Here is a 13,768-nt window from a genome sequence, read left to right as displayed (position 1 = left end):
AGCACCGCCTAGGCCTCTTAGACACTGACTAGACCTCCCAGGCAACGGCAAGGCTGTCCAGTCGGCCAATTAACTATTGTTCTTTTTTAATGGGTTATTTCACTCAAAACAACATCATTTTGAGCGTAATAACCCTAAGTTGTACAAACTCTAGATAGATATTTTTAGGTTAATATTTAATATTTTAGTATTAACTATTAAAGTATTATATAGTTTATAATTACTAGTCTTTAAAAATAAAAAATACACGAACACTTAGGCGCCAATTCCCCGTTTAAGTGCCAAGCACTCTCCGAACGTCTAAAGAACGTCTAGCGATTTTTTCAACCATGAAAAAACCTGACCAATAACTCGAACGAAGCTGGCTAGGACTTTTGCCAACATTACACATGGAGACTAATGACATCATGATTGTTAACTACTTTTCCTTTTTTCCCTTGAATTGGACTAATACATGTAACCTAAGCTGCGATGTTGGTTGGATAATGATTGTAGTTATGGGGTCCAACTCATAAGGAAATTTAATTCAATTCCATGGCTGCCTGAATTTAGCAACCAACACAATCATTAAATCCGTAATTAATTACTGTACTTGACAACTAATTAATCTCCCAAATCTCAAAGTTTTGTTTAATTAGGACACACATGTGGGACGACAAGCCTAAGGAATCCTTCCACACGTTTCTCCCTGACCACAAACACCAGCCCGGCTTTGACACCATTATATTCAAGAACCCCAGTTCCAGATCATCATTATGACTTAACAAAATAATGAAAATATTAATTACGTAATAATCACTATATACATAGCCAAGTTCAAGTGCGACCAGGCTCGCATAACATGCGGCCGCACAATTAGGTATGCAAAACTATTACGAAACGCACAACAGCGAAATACACTAAGCACCACATAAAAAAAATGCAACATACCTCACCACACCTAATGATGCGTTTCCGAACATAATGTGGTGCGCTTATGCCTATTTAATTATGCGTTTTGTGGTGCATTGGTGTATTTCTTTGTTGCGCTTATGCCTATTTAATGATCGCACGCTAAAGTCTAGCCGCATTTGAACTGACATATATATATATATATATATATATATATAATTATAATTAATTTAGGTTGTTAAAATATTTGTATGTATTTACTGAATTTGTACGTATTTCGAAATATGAAAATTGGGTTGTCATATAAATCTCAAAAAAATTAAGTAACACTGCACGTGATATCTCTACTATTTTAAATCAAGTTTAACTCTTAATTACTCATTAGAAAGTTTGATTCATATCTCTTTATCATTCAATCAAAGATAAGTTAATGACATAAAATTATACTCGGTATCATTTAGGACATGATTTAAGCTAACACATTTTTTGTCAAATAATGGTATATCATTTAGGACATGATTTAAGCAACTCATTTCATGTGTGTTTTGTATGCGGTCAAGTTGACATTCTATTTTTAAAAAATATTATATATTTTAAAAGAATAATAATGTTATACAAAAATAATTACTTCATTTTTCATCTAAAATACATTTCATCACCTCTTATCATCTCACAGCCACTTTAACATCAAATTAGAACCGATCTGCCTTTAATAAATGCAGATCTAAAGTAAATAAACACAAAATTAAAAATCGAAATATGTCCACAAGAAAAAAAAAAAAATACCCCATGCAAATAAAAAGGTAAAAATAAAATGTAAAATATTTATTAAAAAAACAAAAAATATATAATAATTTTCTTTTTTTCATTAATCTTCGAAAATACTTTCTAAGTGTGGCCTCCATTCCCCGGCCTTACAGCTCCGGCGATCCCGCCGGGAAGACGACGACGACTTCTTTTCCGCCGCCGTAACACAGCGATCGCCGGCGACGGCCGCCATCGAAGTTGCGGTTACGTGGCGCGATTTCGCGGTTTTGGTAGTAGCAGAGCTGATCTTCTTCCTCCGCTTCTTCTCCGCCGGGACGGAGGGCGCCGGAATCAGGAAGTATATGCTGCCTCTCTTGAGCTCGGACTCCGGCGAGAGGATGAGAATCCGGCGAACCATGCCCTGAGAGCTGGGCTTACTGAGAACGTGATTTGGGTTGTTCTTGAGCACCTCGCCGGCGGTGATTGGGTGCGTTATCTCTTCCACGTGCCCGTTCAGGTGTACTATTCGGATCAAGTCTAGAGCTCCACAAGGAAGAACACAAGCCAAACAGCACCTTAGACTGTTGCCCATTTCTTCTTATATATATATATGTGTCTATGTATCTATATATGTATGTATCACTCTCTCTCTCTGATCTCTACTTGTGGTTTTCTGTTTTGAAGCTTTGAAGGAGTTGAATGGTTGGGGAAGACAGTGTTATATATATACAGAAGAAAAGCTAATATAAAAATTTTGCTTTAAACTGGAAAAAAATTTAAAAATTTAAAAAGAAAACTAGGACTTTTTTGCTTGGGTGTTATATTTTATAAAATTTACAAATCACACCCTTTATTCTAGGGATATTATTTGACCTGAACCCTATTGGTTGATTTCTTAATTGCTTTTGCTATTTAATTAAGGTTGTAATAATTGGGAGAATGACACTAGTGGCTTGTAGGCCTTTTACTTTATTTTCAACTACTCTAACAAATTGTTAGACATCTAAAAGATTACGATGGAGGATAGTAATGGTGATTGATACTTTCTCCCCAAAAGGTTGAATCTTCAACACCAAGGATCCACACGTTCCAATCTAATAGAGTATATATATATGAGAATATGTAAATTATGGTAACTCAACTGAACATAAAGGTTAAAGCTTTGCTTATTGCGCAATGGTGATTGATACTTACTGAGAGCTTTGGAGGAGTTAAGGATGGGGTGTACTGCACTCCTCAGCATATACGTAGAGAGGATGATAGATTCATGAACTGGATGACATCTAAGCTCAAGATTCAACAATTGGGATATGATTTTGTGGTTGTCGTCGTCGTTTTTTTTTTTTTTTTTTTTTTTTTTGGGTAGAGGGGACTAGATTAATCGTGTCTTCTTAGGACATCATTAGTGTGACTGTCTCATTTTATATAATTGGTCAAAATTTTAATTTAAAAAAGAAAGTAGTAAATGTTGTATTATTACAGATCAGATAGGCATGCATTGAATTGCAATTTGGGATATGAGCATATGGCACGATGTTATGAACTATATAGTAAATGAATTCAAGTGCCAAAAGTCCAAATATTAGTTTTTTCTTTTTGTTTTTTGTTTTTTGTTTTCACCGATTTATAAGGTGTGGGGATTAATTTAATAGGGAAGGGAGAGTTTATTCAAAAAAAAAAAATATAACAACTTTATTATTACACATGATCCGTTGTGGGTTTCTCTCGTCATCCAAAAAAATATTAAAGAGTGTGTTTGAAATAATAATTACAGTTTATTACTTCTAAAATGAACATTTGGATGAATTGAGGCTGGATTAATTGGAAATGTCCACTCTTCCAATTGCAAAAATTTCATCTTGAAGGATAAAGTTTCAATATGAGCGGAGGATGTTAAATTGTTCTAATATCACTATCACCATCCTAATTTAATTTCTCTAATCTCATCACCACATTCCTAAATCATCCTAAAAGATCGATTAAAATGAGAGCACCGTATAAGTGATTATGATTGAAATGATATTTCCTTCTCGATTTCTCACACACTTGTTGATCCAAGAAAGAGAGAGAAGTAGTTAATTGTTTGTGTTGTAGTGTGGATCTCACAACGTCACGAGTATTTATACTGTGGACCATAGGTCATGGTTTATATTGCAGGTGTGTTGAAATGATATTGTAGTTATGTTGAAAGGATACTGCAGTTGTGTTAAAAAGGAACTGTAGTTGTGCGGAACAGAGGCCGTGTCATTCATCTGGAACTGCAGTTGTGTTGAACGGATACTGCAGTTGTGTTGAAAAGATACTGCAGCTGTGTTGAACGGATACTGCAGTTGTGTGGAACGGATGAACAGTTTCTGTTCCGTGGAACTACAGTTTCCTTTCAACACAACTGCAATATCTTTTCAACACAACTGCAGTATCCGTTCAATACAACTACAATATCAGTTATGATCATGGTCCACAATGCATTGTGGACCATGGTCACGATATAATTTGCCCGATATGGGAGGCATAATAGCGGCGATGACACCCCAACTTACTGTCCCCTTACCCAACTAAAATACTTCAATTCCTTCCACCCGTATTATTTGAAGATATATAGATTAGGTACGGACAACAATTAATACATTACCTTACTAACTCTTAAATTAAAAACTACACATATATTTATATATTCTTTTTATAATGTTTTCTTTTTTTTTTTTAGTTTTACCAAAACGATGAATAAATATATGTGTATCTACTCATAAAATAATGATACAGGACAATCATCCTCTAGTTAGTTACCTTCATGTACCTACCCAACAGTAACTTCATGCATGTAACTTGATGTGAGTACCAGGGTCGGTTTTTTGATTTACGAGGCCCTGTGTTAATAACTAAGTGAGGCATTATCAAAGTATAAATAAACTCCGAATTGAAGAAAAATTGCAAAGAAAAAAATGCAAAAAATCTAATTTTGGGCTAATATAATAACAAATACATATACTAACTATTAGGCTAGGGCTAGACTAGGGGGCCCCCAAAATTTTGGGGCCCTGTGCAGTTGCACATCTTGCACGCCCTAAAATCCGGCCCTGGTGAGTACATATAGAGCATATATGTCTATTTCTGATTGTTTTTAACTATTGTAGAGTTTTTTTTTTCTTTTTTTTTTTTATACTTCAGAAACTAAGAAGTCGATCGTGCCTAAAATGAATAATACGTGAAGTGTCTTTTAGTCGTCTCATCAAAATGAGTTGCCTTAGCAGATGCAGGTGGCTCATGTAATTGACTTGCATATAAATATGAATTGCCCATTGTCAGCGTAGTGTCAGTATGTGTCGAACGTAACCCAGTGGGGTAGCTCAAGTGGCAAGTGAGCTCTCTTTGTGGGGAGGAATTTCGGGAGAACCCGGGTTCAATTCCCACAAGTGACGATTCTCCCTGGGCCAGCTCTCGTGCCTCCCGGAGCGAACGTGGGTGGACCCCGGACCGTTAAACGGACGGAGAGAAAGATCCTGTGAATTTACCCAAAAAAAAAAGTATGTGTCCAACGTAACTCTATAAAATTAAAGCTAGTTTAATTTGCTTCTCAAAAGGATTTTTGGGCCTAAAATGAGCTTCCCGACTGCAAACTCTAGTGACTTTCTATGTATTGAGAATCATACATTGCATATATAAAACATTACTTTTATCTTCAAGAATATATATAATCTACACAGCAATATAGCATATTATTACTATATAATAAACATTATATAACCTAATGCATACTAGGTATACATATTCTCTATTATCTTTCAAATGGCTTTCGACCTCTTTTGATAGCTTATAATGTGGGTGCATGTGACGCAACCTTGATTTGTGTAACATACTCTTGTGTTCTCGTGTATTATTTTAAAGAGTGTATGTCATATTAAAATTTTAAGTAAATCAAACTTTTTTCTTAAACAAGAGTCCAATTTTACGAGCGTGATTCAGACCAAACTCATATAGTTTTGTAGTAACGAGAATATATATGGGATGGCTGAACATTAATTTACAAACCATAAAAGGAGTTAAAAATATATCTTTATTTTATTTTATTTTGGAAACAAAATGGTGAATTATAGTGGTGTGTGGCAAAAGTGAAGATCCCAAATTGCACTAATTGCTACAATCCAAAAATATACAGCTGTGCTTGATCTATGAGATTTCTAATTTTGTTTTTTGTGTGCCAATAACTTGCAATAAAACATTGCATATGAACATAGTCCTTCCTTTATGCTTAAATAAACTTTTTTTTTAAACCCATTCTTTAAAAAAATCACAATAACCGAAGTATTCCCATCCCAATAATAAATATTTATTTAATTAAAACTTATTTTAAATAAAAAAAATATGCATATTCAAGCAGCTGGCCATTGATACAATCATGAAAAAATGGGCCAATTTCATCCCTCCAGAAAATACCAAAATGAAGTGAGACATTTTAATTATTGATATTTGATAATGAATATAATTTGAGTCTATTAGCGATTGTGTAGTCAGTTATGTTCGTAGAGATAATAACAATTGTCCTACCTATTCCCTTGCTAAGGCCGAAGGGGTTAGGGTATGCAGTAATTATACGAAGTCGTGTTACTAATAATGTTACTATATAATTTTTTTTTTAGTGACGAGGAAAACTTGCAGTAATTATACGAAGGCGTGCACGTAGGGAATAAACTCCGTTTTGCATGTGTAATATATCGCAAATCATATATGAGAGATAAGCTGCAGTAGAAAAATTCTGTGTGACGAATTTGACAGAGAGAGTGCTAGGAAGAATACAACTTGTGATTTATTAAAAATAAATGTTAGTTGTTGCATGATTCTAAAGACACTACTAAGACAGTAAGACAGTGTGGTTTGTTATCTTGATCAAAATGGTAAGTGGAAACAAAAGTAATGCCGTCTCCATTTTCTACGACCAATAAGTTTCGACAATTTAACATTATTGGTCTTAAACTTAGGAGGAACGTTAATGATAATGCTCCTCTTTCCTACAACATAGCGTAGTTATTCTGGGTGAATGCTGCATTAATGTCTGTTAAATTAGACAACCAAACTCAGCTTTAGAACCTTCTAATTACAATTTTTTTTTCATTTTATTATAATATATATATATATATATATATATATATATATATATATATATATATATATACACTTTTTGTTGGTTTTTCTCTTATGTTTTAATTTATTAAAATATATTATCAACTTCCCTTTTTCCGGACTCTAAAAATATGAATAAATGTACAAGTGAAACCTAATTAAGACCTTCATACATTGAATGGAAGTTTGAACTTTTTGAATAATATTAATTAAGTTTATTCTATTTTTTAATACCAATTTTAATTTATTCCATGTTAATATATATGACACACATTAATTAAAACCAAAAAAATGGTTTGTTACATTCAAACTTAAAGATCATCAATTCTCTTACTCTGAAACATGGGAAAAGAGGTAAATTGTGAAATGTGTCTCATGCAAGTGACTTACATGCCTCAAAATATATGTATGCTTGTACTTATTATAACAAGACTAAATTCATAATTTCCTTTTTTTGTTCTTGGTAGGATTCGGACCTTGCATCGTGCGACGACTAACAAAGAAAAGTTTATTAGGAATTTATTTTGAATTAGTTGACCAATTGAGTAATGTCCCTGGGACATGAGGTCATTTTTTTTTTTTGAAGGGTTACACCTCAATCGCAAGCTACGGACCCTACTTGCCCCTATCGCCCTACCTTGGAACCTTACTGGAATAGGTAAATTACCAAATGTGCTCGATCGTCTAAGAGTGCCCCATTTTCCCTACATCATAGTCTTGTTGGAGGAGGTTAATCCTCGAATGTTGTTAAAAGGTTTACAAATTTTCAAAGTGTATCATACGCACCTTACCGCTGCAAGCAAAATAAGACTATTAAATTTCATTCCAATGATTTTTTTTTTTCCTTCTTTCAATAAATCAAGTCATGTGAGGTACCCATGGCATTTTTTAAAACTTTTGCTTCTCATCAATGTCCATTACTATTAAATATAGAGTGAATATTTAATATCAAATCATTTTTTTCCACATTTAAATTGAATATTGGCTGAGGTTTTTGCGAAGTACAAGTAGTTAGAGGGAATAGTGCCATAATAAGTAATTAGGAGGAAGCTTCGCAGCACTATGTTTGGGGCACCGACCACAGCTCGGATGATTAGCCTAGTTTGTGTTCATTTAATAATAATAATGTAATTAATCCTTGTTTTTAAAGTTTTAAGATTACTATATTAATGTTCAGTTGGAACTAAATAGAAAAATGATGTTCTAAGCGACACAAGCTAACAGATTATTCTTTCCATAGTTGATCAAATCTATAGTATAGTAATTGGTTTGACATTAGGACACAATGTAATCCTAAAAATCAAAGAGATTTGTGTACATTCCCCTCATCCATTTGCCTCAAATAATGAATAACGAACATTTTATCCATAAAATCTAGGAAGAGATCAATTGAAGAAAAATCAAGAGCAATTTAAATGAAATTCTATTACTATACAACGAACCTGTAGAAAGCCCAACAAGAGACACGCCTACGCCATCTGATCTTCTAAGTCAGGACAGCCAAAGTATTTGAACGAAACAAATTCTTTGTATGTGTTATTTGGAGGGCAGTCTAGCTTAGAAGCCCCTAATCACCATGTTGTTCAAGATTAATAAAAAATTCTAAACAGACAACACGGTCGTCTGTTCCCCTTTCAAAACATGAGAGGTCTTGATAAACTCTTTAAAATATTATGAAAGTTCTTACATCATATGCGTAACAATTTTTTATAATATATACTACCAAATTAAAAAATATTTTAAAATTGTACAATTTTACCAGATATAACAGCATATCATCATCATACATGTGATATAAGTTAAATTAATGATTAATCTTTAAATAACCTAATTTGTAGGGTTTTGGCTTTAATGATAGATGATAGATTCTCTTGAAATGCGGGGTAGGGAGCTTTCTTAATTGAGGTTAATTGTAATTTGATAAAATAATATTAGAATAAATATATTATTAATTTTGTGAGTTGTGATGTTAATTACATAGAAATTAAAATAAGGTTTGGAACTTGGAATTGGAAGAGTAAACTAGTTAATATAGTTTGTGAGAATCCAAACAAAAGTACATCCGTACGCGTTACGGTACATATATTGCTCTTTGAGAAATGGGGTACAAATACTATTTTAACTATTTAAAACAGTCCTATTTTATATAGATCCAAACTTAGATAATACACTTATAAGAAAAAAGAAAAAGAAATAATAATAATAATAATAATAATAATAATAATAATAATAATAACATGCACCGACAACAACTAAGGGCTCCTCCTTGACTGTTCTTTGTTCCAAAGATTGATCGAGATCCACTCTTTTGTGTTTTGATTGTTTTGCAAGTTGCAACACTATTAACATATGAGTAGTCAAACACCTTGTGTTCAGATGACATGAAATGACTCTCTCATATGGGAGGTCATGAGATCGAGTCTCAGTGGAGGCGTTGTTGACTCTTTGAGCTTCAATAGGTTGAGATCGAAAGTATAGATGAACCGATACTACAATGTAATAGAGTCAGTAGCATTCAGGATACTGACGATCCGGTATTTGGTCTCGATTTAGGTGGAACTATTTATAGTTTACAGTTTCTGTACTTATAGCTATCATATTATGTGTCAACAATTATCAAGTTATTTGTTTACATGTACATAAAATGTTAACTCTAGGTACAAAATGTGTTAACTGAAAATACAGAATTTTTATATCAAGGTTCACAATGCAATATGAACCATCTCCATGGTTCATGGTATAACAATTGCTTGGTTTAAGTAGTTGGTCCATGATTGGTATAGTTTAAAATTTGAGAGATGTATTATCTCTTTTATGGAAAGTATATGTGGGAGATCATTGACTGATTTTAGGAGATATTCCTTATTATTTTGGGATTGCTCCTTTTGTGTTTAAAAATCAACTTGTAATTAATACAACTGATTTGAGAGATTTACTTTCGATATTTAGTTTGAGTCCTTAATTGAAAGTTTGGAGTGTGTAAATACGCTAAAAGTTGAGCTTGTAATGGGCATATTCTTTTTCACCCTAAGTAATAACTATACGTTACTTTTATGCTTATGCTTATTTTTGATTGATTGTGCGGTTCAATTGTGCTACTTTAATATGTAAATTGTGAACATTCAATATGTAAATTGTATATTTTAAACCCAGATCCACGTAATAATTTGCCCTTCATATCATGGCCTTATTGAATATCATTCAATTTTTTTTTTATAACTCAGGTTTTTACATTCACCATACTATATCTTAGATTATATCAATTTATCCACGGGCCTAAAAAAGGTAAATCAAATCAATCTGGTGATCTACAATGCACTTACGCGCACAAAAATTCCAATCTAAATTAAAACCTAAACTCACAATATTTGTGGGGAGAAATCGAACTCCACCGTATCGTTGGAAACAATTCTTTATGGTACACTCTAGTTCAACATCAAGCTAACCTCTCCAAACAATTTGAGTTAAAGCTTTTTGGCACACTCTAGTTCTTTTCATTTGAGTTAACAAAATATGTTTGTACTTGGATCAAAAAATTCTATAGCTACTTCATAAGAGTAGTTGTTAATTTTCTCTTTGGCAAGATGTTATAACAAGCTTATATTAGCTGCAGGTTATATAAAATGTTCCTCCAAAACAACATGCAGATCCAAACACAAGTAAGAAAATATTGGCTTGAAGGGAAAAGATACACACAAGTTTGACTATGATCCCCATTTCATCAATCTAGTATGCGCAAGAAAAAGACAATATTGATAATCAATATGCGTTAAGCTTTGATATAAGTTTGACAGAACAGAAGGGGATTAAGAAGACGCAATTCATCGAACAGAAGATGTGCATAGCATTTCTAACAGTTTCACGAAAGTAATAGTAGAGAGTTTCAATCATGCATTGCAGAAGTAGTAGTGGCAGAGGATTGCCTTATTGTTCGAAGCTGTTGGATCCACTGGCTCTCCGGGACCCGACCCGCCCAGTCCGGAGCTACGCCGCCGAACGAGACACCGCGCATGGCCTCCATCACTCTCATCGTGTTCTCCGGCGTCAACGGAGCACTGCGGCGGCTATCGTCGTCTCTGAACGCTCTCCGGATAGCTGAATCAGAAGCAGCTCGGATCCTCTCCTCCTCTTCTTCCTCTTCATCATCCTCATCGCTCAGATCCAGACACGACACTCCGTTCTCAACACAGCGCGCGTAGCCGTTCGGCAAGCGATTGAAACTGCTACCGGACGGATCTCGATCTCCGTCACCGAGATTTGAATGTTGATCGGAGAATTCTTCGTCCTCGTCATCTCCGTCGGCCGAGGAGATTGGCTGATAGTATTCCGGCGATTCGTCAGAGTTCGTATCCGAATCGCTTTCTCCGGCGTTCACTAGCACACAAAATCACAAAATAAAAACTCGACTCGGTAAATACCGCGAAGAAGGTTAATCCTCAATTACCTTGGTTGAATTCCGGCGGAGAGTTCGACACCGCGTTCATTGCGCCTCAGCTAGAGAGAAATCGATAAGCTGAGATGAATGTTCAAAGCAAAAATTAGACGGGCTTTAACAGTTTACCCCGTATGATTTTAACAATACCCACAAAAAAAAAACATAAAATTTGACAAAATTATGTTAGTATCAAATGGCCATGGCTAGTGGAGGTAATTTTTTCATATGAGAGGTTTTGAGTTTGAGTTCTAATGAAAGCAGTATTGACTCTTTGTGCACATTGTTGGAGTAACTTTTTCAACGATTTCGTTTTATTTTTAAACATTCACTTGTAATTAAGCAAAGTGGAAGCATATGCTCCATCTCAACTACTGATAATTAGATTGCACATTTATGTTTATATATTACGGAGTATATATGTGGTCAACAAGTAATATTAAGAATTGTGATTTTTGATAAACATACACTAAAATGATATTGAAATTTGGTACTCGTACCAAATACTTAAATTTTTGTTGGAGCAAAGAGTAGATGTAACAATTTACGTGGCACAACGAGGAGCTCATATCTATGGAAGATACTATTGGATTTAACAGTAAGCTTTCATCCAGGAGGGAGTTGGAGAAGCTAAGTAGCGGGAAATGGCAGCTTCAATTTTCAGGCTTACCCTTTCCAATTCACCATTTAATTCCCGCGCAATTGTTGAATCCCCAAAGCTGAATCCGCATTCAATCTCATTCCGGCGGAGCCGCCGGAGAATACTCTGCTGCGCGCCACCAGATTCCGGCGCCGGCGGCGACGGAGCAGGAGTATCACTTAGCGTTGGAAGTTACGCAATTCCGCACCCTAACAAGGTAATTTCTAATCTATTCCATGGATTTATGGTGTTATTCTACAATCTGCATATGAAGTGTTTGCTTAATTGTTGAAATTAAGGTTGAGAAAGGCGGGGAAGATGCTTTCCTTGTGAGTAGCTATAACGGGGGTGTTATTGCTGTTGCCGATGGTGTTTCCGGGTAAGGAAGTCGAAGCCTGTTGTAAGAATGTTCTCAACTACAGTCTTGTGGAGTTTTAAATTCATGAAATTTCCCGATTATGGCTTTTGAATACTGATGTGATTTCATGTACTAATCAGTTGGGCAGAACAGAATGTTAATCCTGCATTGTTCTCTCAGGAATTGATGGCCAATGCATTTTTCTTTCTTGAGCATGAGGAGGTAGTGACCATGTATTTTACACTTTTTCATTCTGCTTTGCAATCTTTTCTTGTGTTCCCTCTAATTGTTGGCAAATTATACTGTACACCACGGATAAATGTTAGTTGAACATCTGAAAGTTAATTTTTCGGTAGTATACCTAAAAATGAACATTCAATACACCAAAAAATGAACCTTGAAAAAATAAATATTCAATGTACTAAAAATGAACTTATAGTATACTACTATACTAATAATGTAACCTGGGGGGTGTGGTTGAGTGGAAGGGATTTATTCATCCTTAACCAAAGTCAAGGATCAGGAGTAGCCTTAAATCTCCAGGTCAGCTGTCCCACCCAATAGAGGTGCCTACAATCTAGTGAGGGTGGAAACCCTGGGCTACACCCAAAAAGGGTGCCTTAATAATGTACCTTATGCCAATGGCCTCCATCTTGTAAGGTGGACCATAGTCCATGTTATAATGATTGTCTATTGTTTTGATCAATTTTGGTATAGCTTGTGAATTCTAGTTTCTATTGCTCCTCTGGTGATATGCTGCTGCCTCACCTGACATTGCAGGTCAATTTTGATCCATGCATTCTTATAAAGAAAGCCCATGCTGCTACCTCCTCCATTGGATCAGCCACAGCGTAAGTTCTGGGCTGTTAGATATCTTATATATTCTGCAGTTGCAATAACTTGGACTGGGAATTTGTTCCAAGAAACGCCAATAATCACCTTGACTTTTGCATTTGGCATTTAAGAATTGTAGCAATGCTGGAGAGGAGTGGGATTTTGAAGATTGCCAATGTTGGGGATTGTGGAGTAAAGGTTATACGCAAAGGTATTAGTTCGATTTCTCTGCAGAACCCGACCTTCATTATCCTCATTTTTTGTTTCGCTGCTTTGTGTGATGCTATTGCCATATATACTTGATATAGGTCAAATGATTTTTTCCTCGTCCCCACAAGAGCATTATTTTGACTGCCCATACCAGCTGAGCTCAGAGGCTGTTGGCCAAACATACCTTGATGCCACTGTATGAATCTTCAGACTTGTAGTGCTCCATATAATCTCTATGATTCCAGACTCGGTAAAACTACTTTGATGCCACAGTATGATATTTCAGACTTGCATAAATAGTGAAGTAAGAAAACTGTGATTCCTCCTTTGAGTTCTCATACTAAACTTAAACTTCATAAAACGATGCATCTGTGCTGTACTTTTCAATAATTTTAAGCATAGACTTGTAAGATGCATTCTCTATCAAAAAATTAATACTATATCCATGGACTATACTTACCGTCTTCCTTGTCACTGGCTTTTACCACCATCTCCATATTGGCACATATAGAGTCGGGTTTTTTTTTTTTTTTTTTTA

General features: G+C 34.9%; 3 protein-coding genes across 4 annotated transcripts in view; 1 reads left to right on the top strand and 2 right to left on the bottom strand.

The window, feature by feature from the left end:
- Window positions 1–1,523: 1,523 nt before the first annotated feature.
- LOC116005142 lies at window positions 1,524–2,319 on the bottom strand. The gene has a single exon (XM_031245395.1). The coding sequence runs from the start codon at window positions 2,228–2,230 to the stop codon at window positions 1,760–1,762; it is 471 nt and encodes a 156-aa protein (XP_031101255.1). The 5' UTR covers window positions 2,231–2,319; the 3' UTR covers window positions 1,524–1,759.
- An 8,085-nt stretch (window positions 2,320–10,404) lies between these two features.
- On the bottom strand, window positions 10,405–11,348 carry LOC116004169. Its single transcript, XM_031244102.1, has 2 exons — window positions 11,201–11,348; window positions 10,405–11,130 (listed from the first exon to the last, which is right to left on the bottom strand). The coding sequence occupies exons 1-2, from the start codon at window positions 11,238–11,240 to the stop codon at window positions 10,640–10,642; spliced, it is 531 nt and encodes a 176-aa protein (XP_031099962.1). The 5' UTR covers window positions 11,241–11,348; the 3' UTR covers window positions 10,405–10,639.
- A 317-nt stretch (window positions 11,349–11,665) lies between these two features.
- The window catches only part of LOC116004430 (probable protein phosphatase 2C 26), a 4,446-nt gene continuing 2,343 nt past the window's right edge, over window positions 11,666–13,768 (top strand). Inside the window, exons 1-6 of one of the 2 annotated variants that reach the window (XM_031244483.1) lie at window positions 11,666–12,045; window positions 12,128–12,207; window positions 12,327–12,408; window positions 12,967–13,037; window positions 13,152–13,231; window positions 13,329–13,426. In XM_031244483.1, the coding sequence (XP_031100343.1) occupies window positions 11,833–12,045; window positions 12,128–12,207; window positions 12,327–12,408; window positions 12,967–13,037; window positions 13,152–13,231; window positions 13,329–13,426 (624 nt within the window). In that variant the 5' untranslated portion in view covers window positions 11,666–11,832. The remainder of the gene's footprint in view (window positions 12,046–12,127; window positions 12,208–12,326; window positions 12,409–12,966; window positions 13,038–13,151; window positions 13,232–13,328; window positions 13,427–13,768) is intronic. The other variant, XM_031244482.1, reaches the window with a different exon arrangement.

The sequence above is a fragment of the Ipomoea triloba genome, chromosome 14 (assembly GCF_003576645.1).
Source record: "Ipomoea triloba cultivar NCNSP0323 chromosome 14, ASM357664v1".
In the NCBI taxonomy this organism is placed as follows: Eukaryota; Viridiplantae; Streptophyta; class Magnoliopsida; order Solanales; family Convolvulaceae; genus Ipomoea; species Ipomoea triloba.
The sequence above is the reverse complement of the archived record's forward strand: the minus strand, read 5'-3'. Positions and strand labels throughout refer to the sequence as shown.